This window comes from Pipistrellus kuhlii, unplaced genomic scaffold (genome assembly GCF_014108245.1).
Source record: "Pipistrellus kuhlii isolate mPipKuh1 unplaced genomic scaffold, mPipKuh1.p scaffold_m20_p_7, whole genome shotgun sequence".
Taxonomy (NCBI): Eukaryota; Metazoa; Chordata; class Mammalia; order Chiroptera; family Vespertilionidae; genus Pipistrellus; species Pipistrellus kuhlii.
Window position 1 is genome coordinate 40,532,824 of NW_023425573.1, and position 22,272 is coordinate 40,555,095.

The 22,272-nt window shown below is 37.6% G+C and overlaps 2 protein-coding genes across 10 annotated transcripts; one reads left to right on the plus strand and one right to left on the minus strand.

Annotated features, from left to right (window-relative positions):
- The first annotated feature begins 1,301 nt into the window (after nt 1-1,301).
- On the plus strand, nt 1,302-9,592 carry METTL5 (methyltransferase 5, N6-adenosine). Of its 5 annotated transcripts, none has more exons than XM_045575201.1 (8): nt 1,305-1,414; nt 1,668-1,820; nt 4,053-4,167; nt 4,486-4,667; nt 5,853-5,935; nt 7,314-7,365; nt 9,102-9,151; nt 9,530-9,592. In XM_045575201.1, the coding sequence occupies exons 2-8, from the start codon at nt 1,712-1,714 to the stop codon at nt 9,566-9,568; spliced, it is 630 nt and encodes a 209-aa protein (XP_045431157.1). In that variant the 5' UTR covers nt 1,305-1,414; nt 1,668-1,711; the 3' UTR covers nt 9,569-9,592. The 5 variants fall into 5 exon arrangements, with proteins under 5 accessions (XP_045431158.1, XP_045431157.1, XP_036277150.1 ...); XM_036421254.2 differs by having other exon boundaries at nt 1,346-1,556; XM_045575202.1 differs by lacking the exon at nt 9,102-9,151 and having other exon boundaries at nt 1,302-1,414.
- On the minus strand, nt 9,098-22,272 carry SSB (small RNA binding exonuclease protection factor La). Of its 5 annotated transcripts, none has more exons than XM_036421250.2 (12): nt 22,134-22,272; nt 20,309-20,380; nt 18,292-18,395; nt 18,029-18,203; nt 17,265-17,372; nt 17,080-17,180; nt 13,336-13,407; nt 12,803-12,845; nt 12,284-12,424; nt 10,265-10,451; nt 10,001-10,132; nt 9,098-9,721 (listed from the first exon to the last, which is right to left on the minus strand). In XM_036421250.2, the coding sequence occupies exons 2-12, from the start codon at nt 20,369-20,371 to the stop codon at nt 9,633-9,635; spliced, it is 1,215 nt and encodes a 404-aa protein (XP_036277143.1). In that variant the 5' UTR covers nt 20,372-20,380; nt 22,134-22,272; the 3' UTR covers nt 9,098-9,632. The 5 variants fall into 5 exon arrangements, with proteins under 5 accessions (XP_036277143.1, XP_036277144.1, XP_045431156.1 ...); XM_036421251.2 differs by having other exon boundaries at nt 20,309-20,376; nt 22,130-22,260; XM_045575200.1 differs by lacking the exon at nt 22,134-22,272 and adding an exon at nt 22,007-22,028.

Consider the following 22,272-nt stretch of genomic DNA (forward strand, 5'->3'; position numbering starts at 1 on the left):
TAAATCAATTTCTAAAAGGAAAAAATGTTTACAACCGCATATAGGTTTGTTTTCTTTCCATATATCTGGCTACTTTCAATCATCCATTTGATTCAAACTCCTTATTCCAGCCATCTTCCTCTCAACAAATACCAACAACAACAACTATTGGGCATCTGTTATGTGACAAAGAATTTTATGTACTAATTTTATGGGTAAGAACTTTTATGCATTAACTTATTTAATCCTCACAACAGATAACTTTGAATTCTACTTTTCACAGGAAACAGCAGCCTCAGACACCACTTCCTCAACTTCATTCTCAACCATCCATATATAGATACATTATTATTTTCACTATATATATATATGTGTGTGTGTGTGTGTGTGTGTGTGTGTTTCAGAGAGGAAAGGAGAGGGAGAGAGAGAGAAACATCAATGATGAAAGAGAATCATTGATCAGCTGCCTCCTGCACGCCCCCTACTGGGGATCAAACCCACAACTCGAGCCTGTGCCCTTGACTGGAATTGAACCCAGGAGTCTCCAGACCGTAGTCCCAGACTCTATTCACTGAGCCAAATCAGCTAGGGCATCCATCCACACCTCCTTTTCTTCCTTTAATAATGAAAAGAAGGGCCCATTTCGCAGATTAAAGGCAATCCTTTCACTTAAGCACAGAATCTACTTCTCAGGATCCTAACTCCATCCAATAACCTCTTTCTTATATTTTGAATCCCTGCCCTAACCTTACAAATCCATCAATAATTCTCACTTCCCTTTTCGTAGCCACATTTCTTAAAAACTTGTTCACATTTACTCTTTCTATTTCTGAACCTTTCGTTCAATTCAAAATCCACTACAAATTGATTTCTGCTCTACTCTATGAAAGCCTGACCTCTTGCCAGCATTTCACACTACTACCTATTTCTTTATTTAAACTCTCTCTTCTTTGGGCTTCTCTGACATCACTACCCTGTGAGAGTTGAGGTAAGTGACACGGGTGACCTAAAAAGAGGGAAACGAAGTTATAATAAATAGGACATGCTCGTGACCAAGGAGGCAAAGGTGAGTATATCACTGCTTTTTGAGAGGGAAGTTTGGGAGATTGAGACAGAAGGGGCTACACTGGGCATTAAAACAAAGTGACCGTGACTTTCACCCTCTTTTCCCCATCATTTTCCCTATCATTTTCCCCTCTTTGTTCCCTACCCTTTGAGTGTAACAGGCGGGGGCAAGGGAGAGGGATGAACCCGGCTGGGGCGCTGCGAGAAGGGCACAAGTGGAGGTGGATGGAGACTGAGTCGCCAGCGGAACCCGGGAGCCGGGCCGCGGTTGCAGCTCGGAGGGAGCACGGGGACGGACGCGAGTGCGCTGGGTTAGCGGCGCTTCCGGTCCCAGCCCTGGCGCCAGCAGGCTCTTCAAATACCCAACACGGTGCGTGAAACCTGGGCTGGAGCTGCCGCTGATCGAGGATCCTGAGATCGGCGCAGGATACCCTGGAGGCAGGCTGCTCAGAGGCTGGCGGAAGACTCTGCTCCCAGATAGCGCCGGGAGGAGACGCACACGGCCTGGTCCGGTGTGTCCTTACCGTCAGTGGTCCCCTGCCCGGCCCTTTGGCCAGCGGCGCTGATAAATAGGCGGGGGTTTGGGGGCACGGGAAATTCAAATTAAACTAATTTCTCTGCAGATTCGGTGCGGTTAAAACCTGAGAATCCACACTTTAAAAAAGAAATGAAGAAATTAAGACTTAAAGAACTAGAGAGTCGCCTGCAACAAGTGGATGCATTCGAAAAGCCCAAGTTACTTCTAGAACAGTATCCCACCAGGCCGCACATTGCAGGTAGGGCGGCTGGTGACCACGTCTTTGCTTCGCGGGTAGGGTTATAGTCCTGTCTGTCTACTCCATAATGAAATGAGGACAGTTATTTACATACAAAGAACATCCAGAGGAAATCTACTGAAAGATTACATATCACATTAGAGAGGACTTCCTTGACATCACAGCTAAAGACACCCCACACACAGACACACACGTTGTCATTTTACTGTTTGGGTTTTGCATACCCTCTTAATACTGTCAGACATCTTTTTAATGTGTTTGTTTCTCTCATTACACTATAAACTCCTTAAGGGCAAAGAATTGGTCTTTTTCACACAGTTCCCAGTGCCTGAAGAGTTTCTGATACTAGTTAGGAGCTCAGTAAATATTTGTAAAATAGGGATCAATTTCTTTTTGCAAGGAATTGTCAGCACAGTTTCTATGCTGTACTCTATCCTAGAAATGAATACTAGAACTGGCTAGCTAAAGGGCTTTTAACAAATCCTCTTTAAATATGAGGATGCATTTCAATTTTAAAAATAATCTGAGTGAGAATCAGTAGTGTTGCTTGATCGGAGAGACTGATAACCAGTAATACAGGAGAGAATACAGGAAGAACCATTCATATTTAGTAAATGTATTATCAAAGGTCAATAGGGAGTCTTAAGGAGAATTAATTTGTTGATAACACCTGCGAGGAGGAAACTCATCCAGCTCCAACATATTATAGTTCTGATTCTAAGCTGCCAGTGAATGTTAAGGAACTTATCTCCAACATACTGTCATAATTTCAACCAAATATTAAGACCAGTTTACTCAATTTAGATAATGACTTACTTAATATAGGGTTTCTAAGTGGAAGTCAGCTTTTTAAAAGACCAGTTGTAACATGCACATGGATGTGCAAAATTTTTTTTAATATATTTTATTGATTTATTACAGAGAGGAAGAGAGAGGGATAGAGTTAGAAACATCGATGAGAGTGAGTCATCGATCAGCTGCCTCTTGCACACCCCCTACCGGGGATGTGCCCGCAACCAAGGTACATGCCCTTGACCAGAATCGAACCCAGAACCTCTCAGTCCCCAGACCGGCGCTCTACCACTGAGCCAAACCGGTTTCGGCTGAATGTGCAAATTCTTTACCAGCTTCTAAGTCACTGACACCTGCAGCTATAATCAGCACAGCACAGTCAGCCTGATATGTCCCATAAATGTATTTTTAAAATATATTTTATTAATTTTTTACAGAGAGGAAGAAAGAGGGATAGAGTTAGAAACATTGATGAGAAAGAATCATCGATCAGTTGCCTCTTGCACACCCCCTACTGGGGATGTGCCCGCAACCAAGGTACATGCCCTTGACCAGAATCGAACCTGGGACCTTTCAGTCCACAGGCTGACCCTCTATCCACTGAGCCAAACCGGTTTCGGCCCTTAAGTGTATTTTTTATATAAAACTATTGTATCCTGGGGCAGCAGTGATGGCCAGTAATCCTTGTAGGGTTCATATATCCAAAGGGAGATATAAGTGATCTTACTTATGAGTAACCTTCAGCATAGACCAGACTTTTGTGTATTTGAAATATCCCTTTCCAATCTCAGTAGCTTCTGCTCTACAACTTAATAGTTCTATCATGTCTTATTAGTGGATTATGACTATATGTCTGTAGATCATAAATATGTGTCTGAATATGTGAATCTAAAAGCTATATTGTGGGTTTAGTTTTTCCTTTCCCATTCTAGTTTAAGCTTATGGTACCTGGTGACAAATTTATTGCAAAAAAGTTATGTGCCTTTTTAATGTTAATGCTGTGGTTCCTGGACTTACAGATTTCAAAAATTAGTAAAATTTCAAAATAATTTTGGACATCGAGATAGGGTTGCCAAATTTATATATTAACAAGGAAAGATATTTTTAAAACTTATTCTTCCCATCCTTTCATAAAAATATTTCAACATCAAAGATAACTGACATGTGTGTGTGGCTGGCAATGTTTTGAACAGTTCTCATTTACCTCAAAGTTTTGTCATTCTTGGCATTGTCAGCAGAGACTAGTTTTGGGGAACCATTAGTATGGGTTTTTTTATTTTTTGTAGGACCTTGTATTACATACCAAGTTATATGCCTTTGACTGGGGTACCATTTTGGGGAGGACTAGATAATGAAAGATAAATTGTTATAACAAGTCATTTGCATAATTTGGATTTTGGTCATCAACTTGCTTCTCTAATATGTTTTTTGATCTTTTAGCATGTATGCTCTATACAATTCATAATACGTATGATGACATTGAAAATAAAGTGGTTGCAGATCTAGGATGTGGTTGTGGAGTACTCAGCATCGGAACTGCAATGTTAGGAGCAGGGTAGGTCCAGTATATATTATATGGTATGGGGTGGCTTTAATAAGTATGAAGTGAGGGGATTGAGAATCTGATAATGAGCTCATTTTCAATGAGCAGAACAAACAAAACAAAAAAAAAACTAACAAAACAGTAACTGAGGCAGCTGAGGCAGATGTCTCCCTTGTATACAAACCCTGCCAGATTGGGAAATCATGCTGTTGAAATGTAACACTCACTCTTACTTTGCCAGTTGAGTTAAAAAGGTTATGGTTTTTATTGTTACTGTTTTAACTTGGAAGCCATAAATAGTCGGTCTTTGTCTATGTTTTGTATTTACAGATTGTGTGTTGGATTTGACATAGATGAAGATGCATTGGAAATATTTAATAAGAATGTGGAAGAGTTCGAGTTAACAAATGTTGACATGGTTCAATGTGATGTGTGCTCATTATCTAACAGAATGTCCAAGTCGTTTGATACAGTAATTATGAATCCTCCTTTTGGAACCAAAAATAATAAAGGTTAGTAGCAAAACTCAGGTATATTGGTTTTAAAAACCAATTGCTCATTAATTGTTCAGGTTAAGTGTTTTTATCACTCTACAGTAAATACACCAATCTCTTATTTATAGTTATTACAATTACAATTTGTTTAATGCATGGATAGGGAATTGAATTTTTCAATCTTTGTTTTCACAAATTTGTATTAAATGAAAAAAATTTTTACTTCATCTGGTTTCAATAATGATTTACCTGCCCTTTGTGAATGATTACAAATCCTATAAAGTATTTTATACTTTTAGAACCTCCTTTTTTTTTTTTTAATCCTGGGGGATATTTTTCCCATTGATTTTAGAGAGAATGGAAGGGAGGGGGGAGAAAGATCAATGTGAGACTCATATCAAATGGTTACCTCTCTCACGCACACCAGTCAGGGTGGGGAACCTGCAACCCAGATATATGCCCTTGACTGGAATAGAACTCAAGATTCTTCTATTCTTGGGCCAATACCCTAACCATTTTACCATGCCAGCCAAGGCTAGAACCTCTCTCTTTTGTTTATTTTAGTATATATTTTTATTTATTTCAAAGAGGAATGGAGGAGAGAGAAACATCAATGATGAGAAAGAATCAGTGATCAGGTGCCTCCTGCACACCCTACTGGGGAGTGAATCTGCAACCTGGGCACATGCCCTTAACCAAATCAAACCCGGGACCTTTCAGTCCGCAGGCAGATACTCTACCCACTGAGCCAAACAAGTTAGGGCTAGAACCTCTTTTTAATACCCTAACACACCCAAGGATTTCATCATGTGTCCATCAGTAACAGTGACTCTCTGTGGTTGTGTGAATGCCGTGTGCAAGGAGGATAGGAAATCAGTAAGAGGAAAAGACATGCATAGTTTTAAAAAGTCCTCCTTGCACCCCCCCATCCCCATGTGATTCTAATTACTACTCTATTCCTTTCTCCCCTCTTTGAAAGTTTTTGGAATATGATACTAATTTTTTTCCTTTATCCTTATTCAAATACATTATAGTTCTGGTTTTAGTCTATCAACTTATATTTGGGTATTTTACTTATTTGTATCCTTTTTTGCAGAATTTGAAGTGGCTATTTTAATATTTACTACTACCTGGTATTCACTTAATCTTCTATTTTGATAACAGGTATATAATTTAAATTGGAGCTTTTTCTACTGTTAACAGGAACAGATATGGCATTTCTAAAGACTGCTTTGGAAATGGCAAGAACAGCAGTATATTCTTTACACAAATCCTCAACAAGAGAAGTAAGTTCAAATCATCATAACATTGTCATTTATTTTTGAAATTATGAATGTTGTAAGGATTTGCTGTGAAATTTATTTACTGGTAAATAAATCTAAATACTAGAGAAAACCTGGGCATGTGCTCCAACTGGGAATTGAACTGTGACCTCCTGGTCCATTAGTCGATGCTCAGCCACTGACCAACACTGGACAGGCAAGTCTGTATTCTTATACAGAAATTCTAGATCTCAAAAATGGGAAAATATACCCAAACTAGGAATATTTATTAAATTCAAGAAAAAACTATAAAAACACAGTGTCAGTATTGTTTAAAATTTAGGGAAATTAAATAGTTTATCAACCAGCTTAATCATACTATCATCATGAATAAAATGCTTATACAAAATGTTAGTAGCTCTAGATTTCTAGCAAATTATGCACATAATTTATTTAGGGCATTATGGGCAACTTTTTTTCCATTTATGTTGAAATGTTGTGTATATTGTTTTTAAAAATTCATAAAGCAATTTTTATAACAAATTAACCAAAAATTTTATGTAGTTAAAGACCTAAAAGTGGTTAATGTTTAGTACTTACTGTGTGCCAAGACAGTTCAAAGCATTTTTTATATTCCTCAACAATCGGATGAGAGATACCATTATTATCCTCATTTAACAGATGAAGAAACTGAGGCACAAAAAGAATGAGTAGCTCAGGGTTACTTAGCTAAGTAGCAGAGCAGCAGTTCAGATACAGGCTGTGTTTCCAGAGACCATGATCTTAACTACTATCCCATACTGCCACTGACCATGTCATAGATCTCTATTGGTTTCCAGAATAGTTATATATATATTGATGAAATAATGCTGTAGAAACCATGGTTACGTTATACACTTTGATGTATTTCTGAAATAATAGGTTTGTGACTTGGATTTTATTTAAATATTAGTGGCCGGTTGCAGGAAGATTCCTGCAATAGGGCTTCCTGCTGCAGTCGCTGCCCTGCCTGCTTCCCTCCCCTCTCTGTGCTTGGCTTCTTTCTATGCTGTCTTCAGTCTTCACTCTGGTCTGGATATGCAAGTTAACCATCTTGGTTGGGTTAATTTGCATACTTGTCCTGATTGGCTGGTGGGCAGGACTGGTGGGCGATGCAAAGGTGCTGTCAATTTGCATGTTTCTCTTTTATTAGGTAGGATGTAATTTGGCTCAGATGGTTAAATATATTGAAATGGCTTGGTTTATTTTCTAATGTGATCCATTCAGTTGAAAAAAACTTAAGGATCTAAATTCTAATGAAGTTTTAAAAACTTGAATTTTTTGAAAACTACACCAAGTATTAGTAAAAAGCAATTTAAAAATATTTACAAATCAGTTCATATTAACATATTATTATGTTCAGCATATTCAAAAGAAAGCTGCAGAATGGAAAATCAAGATAGACATCATTGCAGGTAAGACAGTTTTTAAGTTTCTCATAAAACAAATCTAAATTCTATCTAAGAAAGCCAAGATGCATTAAAGCCAAATCGGAATATTTATACAGGTCCTGAGAAGATACTGTAAATCTCATTTTTGTGTTGCAAACAGATAGCAAATGGAGTAAAGGCAGGGTATCAGTGTTTGTCTAAGACTGTCCCAATTTATGTATTGAATTTTACTGAAAACTTCTATTAGTGCCGAAGTATTTGGTCACTCCAGGCTCAGACCCTTTATAGCTTCATAGTGACTGAAAAACTTGGGTTGAGTTGGTCAGACCTCAGTTTGAAATCCATTCATAGGAAATACCAGATTATGCCTATTATATATATATATATATATATATATATATATATATATATATATATATATATTTTTTTTTTTTTTTTTTTTTAACTATTGCTGCCCTTTTTTAAAAATGTTTTTGTAGAAACATCAATGATGAGAGAATCATTAATTGGCTGCCTTCTGCATACCCCATTACTGGAGACTGAGCCTGCAATCCAGGCATGTGTCCTTGCCTGGAATCGAACCCAGGACCCTTCAATCCACAGGCCAAAACAGCTAGGGCTGGATCACCTGTCTTTCAATTTTCTAATTACCCCTGAAGTCAAATAACATTAAGCTTTTTTTTAGTAGGGGATAGAATATAATCATCCACACTGAGTAAATCATGCTTGGTACATTTTTATTAGTAAACTGAATATTAACAAACATTAAAATAGGGAAAGCATACAACTAGAAGCTAACTGTAATCCAAATAATCTTGAAAAGTCTGAAATAAGAGTACAATAAGGGGAAATGTTTTTACACGATGATAAACTATGAACTAGCACGGTGGTGTTAACCATATAACTAGATCTATTACTGTCCTTAATAAAATGTGTAAAAGGTCAGTCTTTCTATTATATTCAGTATTGTCATTCCTTACATAGTTTAAGTTATTAGAATATGCAACATGGAACACCTCAGAACAATTCCAGTATACTACCAAACCAGAGCCTTGCTACTCCAAATGTAGTTTTAGGTCATCACCATTGGCATCCCTTGGGAGCTTGTTAGATTTGCAAAATTCCAGGCTCCACTCATAACTACTGAATTATAATTTGCACCTCAATGCACATTAAGATTTGGGAGCTGTGACCCAGAGTTAGAATTTATGTTGTAAAATATGAAGGGCTAGGTAGACTCATTGCCATCACTCTAAAATGGATCAGTAATAAGTTTGGAGGACCTACATTATACTCTAGAAAGGAAGAATATGAAAAAATTTGTTTTCATTTAAGAGCATAGTTGGAAAATACATGGCTACTTACTACCATTACTAAAATCCAGACAAAATTTTAAAATAACCATACTTATGAGATTGCTAGCTATTGATTAGAAAACTAAAAATAGGAAGGTACTATCATTTTCATAGGATATACTTTTGTCCACTTATAATGCTTCTAAACTCTTCCCTATAACCTCAAATTTTGGTATAAATTACCAAAATAGCAAAAATGCCAAACTCAACTTGCCATGGGTAACTTTGGGGATATATCATGGCAGTCCTTGGATACCAAGTTAAAGTGACAGGTCTAAAATCTTCAGTTTACCAACATTTAGTGCTTTCTTAATTCGTGTGTTTTTTTTTAGTCAAGGGTGGTAAATGCTTAGAAATATAGTTTTCATCCTTAGGTGGCCTTTTTTGTGTTTCTTTTTTTAATAGAGCTGAGATATGACCTGCCAGCATCATACAAATTTCATAAAAAGAAATCAGTAAGTCTCTTAAACTTTACAGTAAGTAATTCTTATATTATCAAGTTGCCTGAGTAAATACAAGAAAGCCAGCCTGGGAGACAGATTATGGAATAGCCTATAATCAACAGCCAATATTCTGGTTTAAGATAAATCATTTCTCAAATACTTTGGGCAAAAAAAAAGAAAAAATAAACTTAAGTTTTCGTTCTTTTTATATAGTATATATTTTATTCATTTGTACTAATACATTCTCATATTACAAAGGCAATTTAGTACAAGAATCTTTCTTTTGATATTTGAATCATCTGAATAACATATAACTGTACATTAAAAAAAAATCCTCATTTGAATAACAAAAAAGACAAGCTAAACAATAAAAATTTTTCTTTCTTACAGGTAGACATTGAAGTGGACCTAATTCGGTTTTCTTTTTAAAAGCATCCAAAGACAAACGCAGCTGAAAACCTAATTAAAATGAATACAAAATTCGTTTACTAAACTACTGGTCTCCGGCACCATTTTCTGTTTTCTGCTGTTTTGATGCAGGTTCTTCTTTGTCTGTTTCTTCTCTTGCTCTTTTTACTGGTCCTATACAATAACAATTAATTTTTGTTAAGTTCATTGTAAGGATTACTCTCTTTTAGTAAGGAGCACAATTACCAATGAGAAAGGCTTTTCTTATAGTACACACCTTCTGCTCTCTAACCTTAATTTCCAAACATCCTTGTTATCCAATTGTAAAAACAGCACAACCAGGGTAAATTGCAATCCAACAATGCCACTCCGACAGAAACTGAATAACCACATCACTATTCTCTTCCACAAATAATTTCTCATGTAAGTACCAAATGACTTAGAAAAACTTACCAGATGCATCATTTTCATCATGTTCACCATCACTATCAAATTTAGTTTTCTTGCCCTGGAACTGTACTTTTCCTTTAGCAGACCCAGTCTGGGCAACTTTATTTCCCTTTCCTTTTCCTTTAAATCTTCGACCTAAAGTGACAATTGAAAAATCAGTAAAGAAATGTTTTAAATATATTGTCACTGTCTTTGAACACCTATTATATTTTTTACTCAAGCAAATGAGTATATGTCCAAACTCAGAAAAAAATAAGAATTAATAACCTTTTGACTTCCATTTGTTTAGGGATTCTTGTTGGTCATCCATGATTTTTTTCAATGCTTCTTTTTCCACATCTCCATCTAGTACTTCCCATGTCACCTCTTTGTTCCTTAATTGAAGGTTACCATTATTTGCATCTTTGGCTTTATCCAGTGCTTCCTTAGCTTTCTCTTTAAATAGAATTATTCCCTACACCAAAGACAAAAAAACCACACCCTTAGTTTTTAGTCTCACAGTTAATACCTTCAAAGTAATTTTTCCTAGCCTGCAAAATCTTCCATGCCATTACCAGTTTCAATGAATTTCAGTGAACATCAGGAAGGAAGATACTACAAAACTTGCAGTTACTGATACAGCCATTTACAGCATAACAGAAAATATCAGATATCACCTGGCCAATACGGCTCAGTGGTTGAGAGTAGTAGACTCATGCACCAGATCACTGATTCAATTCCCAGTCAGGGCACTTGCCCAGGTTGCAGGCTCCATCCCCAGTAAGGGGCGTGCAGGAGGCAGCCTCTCAATGTTTCTCTCTCTCCCCATTCACCTTTCTCTAAAAATCAATAAAAATACATTTAAAAAAAATACAGATATCACATGGAGTCAAAGCAATCACAAAACAGACAATTAAACTATCGGGTCTAGTAACAATTAATGTCGTTTTTTAACATTCGTTTAAAATCTTGCTTGGCGTTGACTTGTATTGACATAACCTTCAAACACGTGGTATCTATAGAACGTGTGAAGTGCAATTAACAAGTTTTGCTTGAAAAAGTTTGTGTTTGGTTGGTTTTTGTTGCAAAACTAGAGCTAAGAAGATGGCGGATGAAGAGCATATTCGGCACTGCATGCTTTACGAGTTCCAATTAGGAAGAAAAGCAAGTGAGGCTGCAAAAAACATCTGTAGTGCTCTTGGTCAAGATGCAGTTAGGGCCAGAAAATGCCAGCGTTGGTTTGAGAAATTTCGCAAGGGAAATTTTTCGTTAGATGACAAGAGTGGTCGAGGCCGTGTGTCCAATTTTGATCAAGAAGCTCTTCAAGCTCTTTTGGTGCAAAATCCTCAAATTACCCAACAAGAGCTTGCGACAACTTTAAATTGTTCACAAAAAACCATTTCCAATCAATTGCGTGCACTTGGCAAAGTCCAAAAGTTTGGAAAATGGGTTCCTCATGAGTTGACCGACAACAACCGTAATCAAAGAGTCACAATTTGCAGTTCGCTCCTCTCTCGTCAAAACCGTTTGCCGCTTTTAGAGCAAATTGTTACCGGAGATGAAAAATGGGTGCTGTATGTTAATTTGAAAAGGCAGCCTCAATGGTTGGACAAAAATGAGGCTCCGCAGCCCACGCCAAAACCTGACTTGCATGCGAAAAAAGTGATGATGTGTGTTTGGTGGAATTTTAAAGGAATTCTTCATTATGAACTTTTACCATCTAACCAAACCATTACAAGTGCAGTGTATAGTGCCCAATTGGAAAGGTTAGCCCAAGCTTTAAGAGAAAAAGAACCCGCGCTGATTAATCGGAAGTGTGTAATTCTTCACCACGATAACGCACGACCGCATACTGCAAGAATCACTGCTGAAAAACTGCGCCAGTTGGAATGGGAAGTTCTCCCTCAACCTGCATATTCTCCTGATATTGCCCCTTCCGATTACCATTTGTTTCGTTCTTTGCAAAACTTTCTTCTTGGGAAAAAATTTAATAATGAAGAAGGCCTCAAAAATGCATTGACCGAATTTTTTGCATCAAAATCACAAGAATTTTACAACAGAGGGATTAAAATGCTTCCTGAGCGTTGGGCACAAGTAGTAGAAAACAACAGCAACTATATTGTTGATTAAATTTTGTTGTATTGTTTAAATAAATTCGATTTAAAAAAGTATTAGAAAACGACATTATTACTAGACCTAATATTTGCATAAATAATGAAAATTTGCTTTCTACTAATTATTTTATCTAAAAGATAAATTTCTGTGGATTTTTCAACATTGGCATAAAGGATATGAATGTTTCCAAACCTCTTTTGCTCCTCTGACAAAGTCTATCCATTTTATTTCACCATGATTTGAGAAAATGATGTGCAAATCTTCTCTACAGGTCTGATCATCTAGGTCCCCTGAAAATTTCAACAAGCAGCCAATCTTTTCTTCTAGAGATTTCTATAAAAACATACAAGGCAATAAAAGTTTAATAAAAGCAACCACAAATCAGAAATAGCTTACACCACTCTATACCTATACAAGAAAAAGACTAGAAACTAAAATGATATTTTTAAGTACTTTAATAGTTGGTATATTTTATCCTTTGTTGTACAATGGCTTTTAACTATTTTCTCCAAGTAAAATTTAATTAGTTATATGTTTTAGTTATATAAGTCTGTTTATTAAATCACTTCTAGATAAATAATAATTTTAGCCAATAGTACTTGGCTATTACAGTAATAACAACTACAGACTTGCTTACATATTTTCTGGAAAGTCTTCAGATCTTTTATTCTCATAACTTCAAATTCTTAGAAATCAGTAACATATACTTACTAATTCAGCACTTTCTGCTAACTTTCGTTTTTCTTCTTGCTCTCTACAAATAAAAATATAATTAGAATTTTCCATTTACTATATGAGAAAATTAAATCACAGCAAAAATTACCTTGATCATAATCACTAAACTTAACCAAAGCCAGTCCTTAGAATTTCTGATTGTCCAATACTAGCACATACAATGTGGCCTTCAGATTATCAAGGCATTTTAAGACCCCAATGTTTCATGAGTAAAAGGTTACCATATTTTCCGACATATAAGACGACCCCCTAATTTTATAGTTAAAACATAGGTTTATGCTATATTCGCTGTATAAGACTATCCCCCACTTCCGAGGCAACACCAGTTGTTTTTTTTTAATAGACCGCCTCTCTGACTCTGGCCAATCTGAGCAGGCTTTTTACTAGAACACAGTGTAGCCTATTACTACTCATTTCAAAGCTCATCATCAGCCCCATTTCTCAGAACCACTATCTAACTTGGTAAAGATTTAAGGAATTAAAATGTTCCATTAGCTCTATTTACTTACTTTTTAGCTCGTAATTTAGCTTCCACTTTATTTTGCTTTCTTTCTTCATTTTTCTTTGCAAAGTAATCTTCCCTAAAGGACACAAAATATAGAGGCTAAATTCATGAGAACAAAGATTTCAAATTATTTTGAATTATTTAAGACATGGTATAAAAAATGTTGATTTTTTTCTATCAACATAATTACCTAAAAATTCAAAAGATATCAAGGAAGTTACTCGTTTTTAAATAGATTTACTAAGAAGTAATTCACATGCCATAAAACTCACTGTTTTAAAGTGTATAATTCAATGCCTTTTAATGTATTCAGATTGTACAACCATCACTATTATCTAATTTCAAAACATTTTCATGACCCCAAAAAAGAAATTCCATATCCATTAACCATCTCCTATTGGTTTTCATTTATCATTCATGTATTTTTTACTTATTTTTTAAGTATTATTTTTTATTGATTTCAGAGGAGAGAGAGAAACATCAATGATGAGAATCATCAATTGGCTGCCTACACACCCCACACTGGGGACGGAACCGGCAACCGAGGCATGTGCCCCTGACGAATCAAACCCAGGACCTTTCAGTCCGCAGGCTGACACTCTACTGAGCAAAACCCTACCTCAGGGTAGAGCTCATTCATGTGTTTTTTTGTTGTTGTTGTGTTTTGTTTTTTTTAAGTAAACTACCAGTTATGTAAGTTTCAGAGTTTTCTAGTGTTTGTTTCACAAAAGGAGAAAATTCTAAAATCCCTCCCTGAGACTCAAGAATAAAAACAATTATAGAAATCACATTAAAAACATATCCTCAGCCGAAACTGGTTTGGCTCAATGGATAGAGCGTCAGTCTGCGGACTGAAAGGTCCCGGGTTCGATTCCGGTCAAGGGCATGTACATTGGTTGCGGGCACATCCCCGGTGGTGGGGGGTGTGCAGGAGGCAGCTGGTCGATGATTCTCTCTGATTGTTTCTAGCTCTCTATCCCTCTCCCTTTTTCTCTGTAAAAAATAACAAAAATATATTTAAAAAAAACAAACATATCCTCAGCCTCCTAATTATAGATACTTCTATCAATCTGCCTCCCAGTGTTTATGAGAGTTCAAACTGTATAATACTGTTCAAAACTGAAGACTATTAGGTATCAGTTCTTTTTTCTGCTCACTGTGATACTACAGAGAAATTATTCTTCATTACTGCTCAGCAAGATCATCGTATATGCTTAATCATCACTTGTATTATTTTATTTCTTCCAGTTTCCTTCCATTATAGTATCTGTGTCACTGGTTTTTAAGAGCTTGTTTATGACTAAAGATGCATTGCAAATAAAATACCATGTTTTTTGTTATTATTTTACTCTGGTGATTTTTTTTGTTGTATCAAATTTGTGTATTAAATATAATCATGTTCTGTTTAAAAACAAACAAGCATATCCTCGGGTGAAGACTAAAAAAGAAAAAACAATTTTGAGAGTGTAACACTGAGCATGATTATCACAATGCATCTCTAAATCCGGTTTAGTACACAGCATATTTAGAATACTATGTTGTAGAGAGCACCTGGGATTGGTGGCCGAGTCTAGTGGCATCGGCAGAGCCACCTCCTGGAAACATACCTTGCCAGAGGCAGGTATGTTGTCAGCCTAACCTTTAGCTCAGGTGCCAGGGGGTGGGTTTCATATCTAAGTTCAGCTAAGTGCCAGAACAGACACAATTATCCGTGTTCAGCCAGGAGTGACAATTACAAAGAAGCCATAAGAATGAAGAATTGCAGCTTGATCCTTAACCATGATTTCACATAATTTCCTGTGTCTTAAACTGTAGTAAACTTCCCAGTATCAGAGATGCAAATCAAAACAACGTGGTACCATCTCACACCTGTCAGAATGGCCAACATCAACAAATCAACAAACGACAAGTGTTGGCGAGGTTGTGGAGAAAAAGGAACCCTCGTGCACTGCTGGTGGGAATGCAGGCTGGTGCAACCACTGTGGAGAACAGTGTGGAGTTTCCTCAAAAAACTAAAAATGGAACTCCCATTTGACCCAGTAATCCCACTCCTAGGAATATATTCCAAGAAACTAGAAACACCAATCAGAAAGGATATTTGCACCCCTATGTTCATAGCAGCACAATCTACAATAGCTAGAATCTGGAAACAGCCTAGGTGCCCGTCAGCAGATGATTGGATCCAAAAACTATGGTACATCTACACAATGGAATACTATGCTGCCATAAAAAAGAAATAATTCTCATTATTTGCAGCAACCTGGATAGAACTAGAGAACATCATGCTGAGTGAAATAAGCCAGTCAATGAAAGAGAAATACCACATGACCTCACTCATTTATGGATATTAAAGAACATTATAAACTGACGAACCAAAAGGCAGATATAAAGACAGTAAAGCAACAAGCAGACTGTCAAATTACAGCGGGAAGGGTAGAGAGATCTGGGGGGGGATAAGAGATCAACTGAAGGTGTTATATACATGCATATAAGTACAACCAATGGACACAAAACTCTAGGGAGGGAGGGTATGTATTGGGGGGGGATGTTAAAATATGTACACAGATAATAATTAAAAACAAACAATAAAAAGCTTCCCAGTATCATGCTGTATATAATAAACACGCTGCACCAGCTCTGGGTCACTATCTCCATCAGAGGGCAGCATTCCACCTGGTCCCAGCTTAACCTAGTGTCCATGTCTATTTCTTTTTCTCAATCCCCCCTCACCCCTACTAGGGACTCGTCCGCTCTCTAGCTGTGCTGGCCGCGATAAGGAGAGAAAACTTATACTACTATGTAATGCACAAGTAGGAGACTATGGTCCTCCATCTAACTTTATCATGCAAATGCTCTGGTTTGTCCAAGTTTTCAGACACACTGAAAAATGTGATTCAAATCTCTATTACATAATCCTTTGTACTATATAAAATACAGGCATAGCCAGGACTGGTTTGTCTCAATGGATAGAGTGTCGGCCTGCGGACTGAAGGGTCCTGGGTTCGATTCCGGGCAGGGGCATGTACCTTGGTTGCAGGCACATCCCCAGTAGGGGTTGTGCAGGAGGCAGCTGGTCGATGATTCTCTCTCATCGATGTTTCTAACTCTCTCTTCCTCTCTGTGAAAAATCAATAAAATATATATTTTTAAAAAATAAATAAATAAAATAAAATACAGGCATAGCTAAAACCGGTTTGGCTCAGTGGACTGAGAGGTCCCAGATTTGATTCCGGTCAAGGGCATGTACATTGGTTGCAGGCACATCCCCAGTAGGAGTGTACAGGAGGCAGCTGGTCGATGTTCCTCTCTCATCGATGTTTCTAGCTCTCTATCCCTCTCCCTTCCTCTCTGTAAAAAATCAATAAAATATATTTTTAAAAAATAAATAAAATAAAATATAGGTATATAGACTATGAGAACACATAAAAATTGCAGTGATTTATTCTCTAACACCAAAAGCCAAAATTTTAGTATCCAGCCTGATTATGAATTTTAGATGCAAAATAAGTCCTAAAACTCAGCCTCGTTTACTAACTGCTAACAGAGAAAAGGTATTAATAAACTTTTCTATGTATTCTCAAAGGATTGTTTCCACTAAACCAATTTCAAGCACTTCTCAAAGAACCCAATGGATACCAAAACTACTGGACTTACAGAGGATGTTATTCCATATTCCTTACTTACCCTAGTGTGAAAATTCAAAATAAATAACTAAGTGGCCAGAAGAAACATCAGGAAAAAGACTTACTTGAAAAGTATTAGCAGATCTGTGTCTTTGTATTTTTGTCCAGGGGTCTCCACAAACTTTTTAGCAGATTCAATGCTATCAAACACAGCAAATATTGATCCCTTTTAAAAGGGGGAGAAAGATTTTTTAGTTATATCCCATATATTTTTCAACTAGAAAAAGTCTGTTACATCATACAACCATACCTTAAATGCTTTATGCAATGTTCTTCTCATCTGAATATTTAGTACTTGACCTTTATCTTCTAACCATTCTTTTATGTCATCAAGGGTTGCATCAGTAGGGAAGCCTTTCTGTGAGTAGCAAGAAATGTACAAATGACTTCTTAGATAAACAATTAGCGAGAAATTCTGAGTCCTTTTGTCTTGAAATGAAGCCAGGACATCCATCCATCCCTCCCTCTCTCAAATGTTTTGACAGCTCTGGTTCAGAGTTATTGCTATCCAGTACAATAAGACTTATCTAGGATTCAATTCCAAATAATCCAGCTGTTGTAGAAAAAATAATCCAGTTAGAACAGGGATAAGATTCATCAGGTGTTAACTGTTACAATTAGATAATTGTACATTATATATACAATCTACTTTTGTATATCTGAAATTTTCCAGAATAAAAAATACTTAAAAATTAATATTCTAAAAAAAAAATTGCTATCGAGTTCAGCTGATGACAAATAAGAACAGGTGATATGCACTGGGTGTTTATATGGTAAATATTTTACCCAATGGTATATGGGTTTTTCATTTGATTCTCATAACACTTCTGAAAGGTAAAAATATTACCATTTATAAAGATAAGGCTTAAAGAAATTAAGAACATATAGTAGGTAGTGAGGGACATATAATAAGTAGTGAAGCTATGATTGCTGAGCCCTTGTTCTCACCAACTCTACCATCCATTTTTTCTAAACAAATTAAGTTATAATTAAGTGCATTAAAGGCCCACTTACAATATAAACAGATCTGTTTTTTACATCATTTTTATACTCATCAGTCACTTCAGGGAGGGGTTTATTTGGAGATCTTCTGATTTTGGTTTTATCTTCACTTATTTCCATGAGTTCTGCCTTTGATTTGCTCAATGCTTCTACTATTACATTAAAGTCTGTTGTTAGACGGTTTAACCTGAAGAATATGTATAAAAACATTGTAAGACTTAGTACTAGCACTTGTTAACAGAAAATCTAAAGATGATTTTTAAAAGGTTTTTTACCTATTAAATTTTATCATTATTTCCAAAGGTACCCAGCCTTCATCCAGTTTGATTTGTTCCTTTAAAAATTTGTCCCGTGGCAAATTGAAATCGCCAAAATAATACTGCAAGATAATTACAATATATTTCAGATCATTGTATAATATTGACTCCAACTCTGGAAGGTTTTTATATAAATTACTATCACATCACTAAGTTATATTCTTTAAAAATACATGTCATGCTCTGGCCAGTATTGTTCGTTTGGTTGCACGTCATCCCATACACCAAAAGGTCGCCAGTTCTATTCCTAGTCAGGGTACATGCCTGGGTTTCAGGCTTGACCCCCAGTGCGGGGTATGCAGGAGGCAGACAATCAATGTTTCCCTTTCTCTTTCTCTCCCCTCCTCATTCTTCCTTTCTCTCTAAAATCAATAAAAACTTATTTTAAAAAACAAATGTCAGAACTTAAGTAGCAATAAATATTTCCTCCTAAAGATACCATAATTAAATATTTATAATACAAATTTAACAAAAAGGTAAAACTAAGTCAATTAAACAATGCAATTAACAGATATGTCAACAAAAAATAAAAGTATACCTAAGGATTAAGTATATTAAAAAAATCTCTTGCTTCAAATCAGTGTGGGAAAAATAAATTTAAAACCTGGAATAAACTGGTTAACCACTCCAATTTTTAAAAGTTAAAAGTGTAGCCAAAACCGGTTTGGCTCAGTGGTAGAACGTCGGTCTGCTGACTGAAAGGTCCCAGGTTCGATTCCGGTCAAGGGATATACATTGGTTGTGGGCACATCCCCGGTGGGGGGTTGCAGGAGGTAGCTGGTTGATGTTTCTCTCTCATCGACGTTTCTAGTTCTCTCTCTCTCCCTTCCTCTCTGTAAAAAATCAATAAAATATATATATTTTTTAAAAAGTTAAAAGTGTATATCTAATTTAAGCATAGAATCACCCTTTCTCAGTATAAAAACAAGGAAAAACTATACATGAAAAACTATAGAAGTGTGACTGCTTAGAATGACAAAAATAAGACACAGAAGTCTATTAATAATTCTTAGGAATTAAGGGAAAAGAAAAAAAACTCCAGAAAACTGATAGAAAAATGAATAAAGGACATTTTTTTTAAATCACTAAAACTATATATGTACTATAAGCATAAGTTCAATTCATTATTAATTCAAAGAAATATAAATTAATGAAATAGAATTTTTCACCTGACAAATTGGCTGAAATTCTAAAAACAAGCATACCTAGTATTGGTCTGAATACAAAGAAATAGTCATGCAGGCAGATATAAATTGGCCTTAATTATTGAAAGTTTTTTAAAAATGTGTATAACCTGCCAAAACCGGTTTGGCTCAGTGGATAGAGTATCGGCCTGCAGACTGAAAAGTCCCAGGTTCGATTCTGGAAAAAGGGCATGTACCTTGGTTGTGGGCACATCCCCAGTAGGGGGTGTGTAGGAAGCAGCTAATAGATGTTTCTCTCTCATTGATGTTTCTAACTATCCCTCTCTCTTCCTCTCTATAAAAAAATCAAAATGTCAGTAAACATGTTTATTAATTTATAAAGATATGATAAAGCTGTTATAGCTAAAATATTGGAAATACTCTACACATCAAATAGGGAATTGGGTACATTGCATCCCATGTTTGGTGGAGGAAAGGGAAGGAAATAAAAACTATGTTAGTGTCAGCACTGACCAAAGTGTAAAAGTGTAAAAGGTATTATTATCCTCACTTCATAGACTAGGAAACTACAGAAAAAAGGTAAGTAACATTAGTCTACAATGTTATCTTTTGAAATGTCTGCAGTCTTTGGGTTTCATAAACTGGCTCCACAAATATAAACAGGTGTACTATTTTATGTACAACTAATTCCAAGAATCAAAGACAAGCCAAATATTGAATTATGGGTCAATATATGACCAAAATTAAATGTCATTTCTGTATTTGTTATGAGGCCCTAAATTTCCTTTCGAAGAGCTTGTTTTCACAGTTGAATAGTACAAGGATCATACCTCAATTTGATGACAGATTTTGGCCTCCAGGGCAGCCATTTTTTCATCACCATTTTCAGCCATTGTGGCTACCTGTAAATTTTTTCAAATTGGAATTATTGCTTATTTTTTAGCATAAAACTCAAGATCAGAAAAAGAATGTTTTAAAATTATCAATATCCCACTATTTTCTTTTAAAATAAACCAATAATTTTTAGTTTCTCTACTCAATTCTCAAATTTCAAAAAAAGAAAACTTTGGAATAAGTGATGGAAAAGTGAAAAGGTGCACACCCCTTTCAGTAAATCACTGCTCCCTCTTCTATAACAAAGCAAGTGGTTATCTTCTTTATGGATCTCAGCCCCACTAGTTTGGTGTGGGTCAAATTTCTTTTAAAACTAGTCACAGTTGACTGACTAAAATCTTTATCAGCCAAGATTAAGTATCATAACTTTGGGGGGGGGGGGGGGATTCACATATTTCTGCCAGGGTCCAATCAGATGCTGTACAGTAAGAAGCATATGAGCCGGAACTGGTTTGGCTCAGTGGATAGAGTGTCCGCCTGCAGACTGAAAGGTCCCGGGTTCTATTCTGGTCAAGGGCATGTACCTGGGTTGTGAGCACATCCCTAGTAGGAGGTTTGCAGGAGGCAGTTGATCAATGTTTCTCACTCTCTATCCCTCTCCTTTTCTCTCTGTAAAAAATCAATAAAATATATATATATTTTTTTTTAAAAGAAGCATATGAAATGACAACTTGAAAGCCTGCAGACACGGAGACACGGATACGCTGGGATACAGGAGGAGGCTGTGAGGTTGGTTTGCTAGGGACACAAAACCACGTCTCCTCACTTCAAGTGACCTGCGCCTAGAGCTCTATGAAACCATCCAGGCACCCACATCGCACACAAGTACCCAGGGTCTCATCAAGAGTGTCTGCCATTCGCTGCCTCCCTTGCCGGTACCCTTCTCAGAGGCCTCGCGCAAACACGGTAATTACTACACAATAAACCGAGTGTGTGCACGCTGGGAGCTCTGGCAACAGGGATTTTTATATGGCGCACATCCCACTACCAACTTTGCTCAGCCGTATACCCTGGACTGCCGACCACCATCTACATTCCTAACTTATCACCATGACGTAGGGCCCCTTGGAAAACAAAGGGGGAGTTAAAGGACTATTTTTAAGTCCTTACAAGCCGCCTCAGCTTACCCAATTTTAGAACTTCGCTTCATCCTAGTCTTACCCAGAATGTAAAAATACGATGTGAGACATGAGCCACAGTTAACATTTCGCACAGAAGCCTGAATGTGAGTGAACGGAGAAAACCCTAGAAAGCCGAGTTTCGCCAGGGGAACACCCACAGCCCCGATCCTCGGGCCTCCGCTCGGTCCCACGGGATCCCAGGAGCCCCGCGGAGTTCCGCCGCGCCGCCCCCCCGCCCCCGGGAACCCACGGGGGAGGCCGGCCCCCAGAACGGCCGCCTGAGGCGCCCCGCGAGGCGGCCACGATGGGAAACTTCCAGGACGCAGAGGGGATGCGGGCAGCTTCCGTCCACAGAACCCGCCAGGGACCCGTCCCGAAGCAAGACCCCGGCTCGCTGAGGCCCCAACCGCGTGCGCAGAACCGCAGGCTCCGGCCTTCCCCTCAGGGGCCCCTCTCCCCGCCCGGGCCAGCGCGCCGCCTCCGGCCGCGGCCCACGCGGCCCAGGACCCGGACCTGAGGCAGGAGAGAAGCCGAGGCGCCCGGCATGAGGCAGCAAAGAAAGGAACGCGCGCCGCGGACCACGCGGAGCAGGGCCTTTTGTTCCTCCTCCTCCTCCTCGTCAGCCCCGGAAGTTACTCACCTAGAAGGTGCCGGTCCCGCAGAGCCGGGCTACAGGATCGCTGAGAACGCCTCGCTCGCCGCTTCTAACGCGCGCGCAAAGAAGATGGGGGCTGTCCCGGCAGCCCTTGCGCCCGGTGCGAGTGGCCGCGGCCGCGCGG

Bases quoted from the DNA above. Each gene is read 5' to 3' on its own strand.
- METTL5 (XM_045575201.1), top strand. From the start codon at position 1,712: ATGAAGAAATTAAGACTTAAAGAACTAGAGAGTCGCCTGCAACAAGTG. The intron at 4,668-5,852 runs GTTAGTAGCAAA...TACTGTTAACAG, and splicing joins TGGAACCAAAAATAATAAAG to GAACAGATATGGCATTTCTA. The intron at 7,366-9,101 runs GTAAGACAGTTT...TTTTTTTAATAG, and splicing joins CAAGATAGACATCATTGCAG to AGCTGAGATATGACCTGCCA.
- SSB (XM_036421250.2), bottom strand. From the start codon at position 20,371: ATGGCTGAAAATGGTGATGAAAAAATGGCTGCCCTGGAGGCCAAAATC. The intron at 18,204-18,291 runs GTAAAAAACCTT...CATATTCTTCAG, and splicing joins ATAATGATAAAATTTAATAG to GTTAAACCGTCTAACAACAG. The intron at 10,452-12,283 runs GTTTGGAAACAT...TCTTTGGTGTAG, and splicing joins TTGTCAGAGGAGCAAAAGAG to GGAATAATTCTATTTAAAGA.